Genomic DNA, 2,816 nt, shown 5'->3' on the forward strand with positions numbered 1-2,816 from the left:
TTCAACCAAATACTTGCTTATTTCCTAAGAAAATGCATGAAACCAACCTAAAGCATACAAAAAATGGCTAGTAAAACTAGCCAAGATGCCCTGGCATCACCTATCCTAGTTGTGAACTACAAACATGGCAATTGTGTAGAATCAATCCAAATCAGTCAATCCTCCTTGAGAATTAGTCAAAAGGCGTAATTGATCTCAATCCATAAGTCCTAGTCAACTCACTAATTACTTAGTGAAAGACTAGCGTCAACAAAAACCAAACCAATTAACTATTCTCACACAATGCGGAATGAACATCCACAACTCAATTCCACCCAAACACCTAATTTCTCAACCAAGAGTGTGAAAACTAAACATGCAAGAAATTAACATCAAAGCAATAAAAGTCAAAGCAATTAAATGCAGGGAAAGGAAACTTCAAATACAAGAAACCTCTTGGCAAGTAATTGAGGACTAAGGCTACCTATCCTAATCATTGACCACAAAGTCCAAATAGGTATAGTTGATTTCAATCCCAAAGTCCTATGTCAACACTAAGGGGTCACACAGCGTCAAGGAAAACCAAATCAACTAACTACTCTAATATATCAAACAAGAATGGACATCAATGACTCAAGGATCACCAAAGTCAACAAATCCAAACCAAGAGTTAAGAAAAACTAAGTAAAAACTAATCTAAGCATTTTATCAAACACTTGGTGTGCATGAAAATAAAATAATATTAAAATACATTAAAATAAATTCTAAAGCTACCAAAGCAAGAAAATAGCAATAACAACTAAAGAAAGCAATAAATGACATGAAAACATAAATTGTATTAATTAAAATTAAAGTTAAAAAGAGTATTCATGAACATAAAAATAGCAAAATAAAGAAAATAACAAGAGGAATTAAGAAGATAAAGACAAGAGAACAAGAAAACATAAAGGAAACTACATTAAAACAAGAATTAAAGTGCTGAAATTAAAAGGAAACTAAGCTAAAAATCCTAATTCTAGAGAGAGGGAGAAGCTTCTCTCTCTAGAAACTAAGAGAAGAACTCTAATTGCCCCCCTTTATTCAGCGTTCCTTTGGCCTAATATAGCTCCAGAAATGAGTTGGACTGGGTTCTAGAGGCCCAAAAATCGCCCCCAGCGATTTGCAATTAATGGGCTGACATAACTCGGGTCACGCGTACACGTCGGTCATGCGTACGCATCGCTCACAAATCTTTCTTGTGCGTACGCACGCATACTTGTTCGTACGCACGGGTGCTGGAAATTCCAAACTCCATTTCTTCATGGTTTCTTCCCTTTTGCATGCTCTTTTCCTCACTTCTTCAACCCATATATGTCTTGGAAACCTGAAATTACTCAACAAATACATCAAGGCACCAAATGGGATTAAAGTGAATAAAAATTGACTAAATTAGGCACAAAAGAGCATGTTTTCACTTTTTAGCACAATTTAGGAAGAAATCTCAAAAGCATGCTATTTAGATGAATAAATGTGGGTTTATGTGATGAAATCCACTCAAATCAAACCAAAATATATCGTAAAATATGGAGTCATCACCCTCACTCAAGCTTGAATTGATGATTACTGGGTATGTGTTGTTGTCACCCAAGTAGGCATACTTCAAGCTTGGAGGTAGGGTTTTCAACTCTAGTTTTGGTGCTTCCACATCCTTGTTGCTTGTGTGGTTCAACATGATTGAATCTTCCATGGTTTCTTCTGGTAGTTCCCCACCAAAAGCTTGTTGCTCTAGCTCCATAGCTTCTTCACCTTGTTCTTCTTCTAAAACACCTTGAACCATCTTTTCCATTGTGTCCACCATCATGCATTCACCTATGGACTCCTTGGGATAACTCATTGCTTTGAAGACATTGAAAACCATCTTCTCTTCATGCAATCTCAAGACTAACTCTCCTTTTTGAACATCAATTATAGCTCCAGCAGTAGTTAGGAATAGCCTTCCTAGGATGATTGATGTGTTGGCCTCTTCCTCCATATCTAGCACAATAAAATCAGCTGGAAAGATAAACTCTCCTACTTTCACCAACAAGTCCTCCACCACCCCATAAGGAAACTTGAATGTTCTATCAGCCAATTGAAGTGCCATTCTTGTTAGTTTGGCCTCTTCAATTCTCATTCTTTTCATCATGGCCAAGGACATGAGGTTGATGCTAGCTCTCAGATAACATAATGCTTTCTCAATGTTAATATCCCCTATGATGCAGGAGATTTGAAAGCTCTCAGGATCTTTTATCTTTTGTGGAAGCTTCTTTTGTATGATGCCATTACATTCCTCTGTGAGCACTATGGTTTTCTTTTCTCCCCAGTTTCTTTTCCTTGTCATGAGATCCTTTAAAAACTTGGCATAGAGTGGCATTTGCTCCAATGCCTCAGCAAAAGGCATGTTAATTTAGAGCTTCTTAAAGATTTCCAGGAACCTAGAAAATTGGCTGTCCTTCCCATCCTTCCTCAGCCTTTATGGATAGGGTGCTTTTGGCACATAAAACTTTAGGACTTGCTTTGGTGGGGATGGTGCAGGGGTCTCTTCTTCTTTCTTGGTTTCAGATTCATTTGCAGCTTCTTCTTGGTTGCTTTGACTTGGGAATGCTTCCTCCACAACTTTCCCACTTCTTAGTGTGACGGCCTTGCATTCCCCTATTGGGTTGGCCATGGTATCACTAGGGAATGTATGTGTAGGCATTGGTATCTGTTCAGACAAGCTCCCTAGTTGTGCTTCCAGTTTTGAAATTACTGCCCCTTGGTTCCTTATGTTAGATCTGAACTCCTCTTGGTTTGCGTCTATCTTTTTGTCAGCTTGCATT

At 38.0% G+C, this 2,816-nt stretch overlaps 1 protein-coding gene across 1 annotated transcript; it reads right to left on the bottom strand.

Moving 5' to 3' along the window:
• LOC107611161 lies at window positions 469-2,398 on the bottom strand. The gene is made up of 2 exons (XM_016313117.1): window positions 1,583-2,398; window positions 469-522 (listed from the first exon to the last, which is right to left on the bottom strand). Exons 1-2 carry the CDS (start codon window positions 2,396-2,398, stop codon window positions 469-471), a joined length of 870 nt encoding a protein of 289 aa, XP_016168603.1.

The sequence above is a fragment of the Arachis ipaensis genome, chromosome B08 (genome assembly GCF_000816755.2).
Source record: "Arachis ipaensis cultivar K30076 chromosome B08, Araip1.1, whole genome shotgun sequence".
In the NCBI taxonomy this organism is placed as follows: Eukaryota; Viridiplantae; Streptophyta; class Magnoliopsida; order Fabales; family Fabaceae; genus Arachis; species Arachis ipaensis.

Bases quoted from the DNA above. Each gene is read 5' to 3' on its own strand.
- LOC107611161 (XM_016313117.1), bottom strand. From the start codon at position 2,398: ATGCCTTTTGCTGAGGCATTGGAGCAAATGCCACTCTATGCCAAGTTT. The intron at 523-1,582 runs GTAATCATCAAT...GTGTTGACATAG, and splicing joins GTGACAACAACACATACCCA to GACTTTGGGATTGAAATCAA.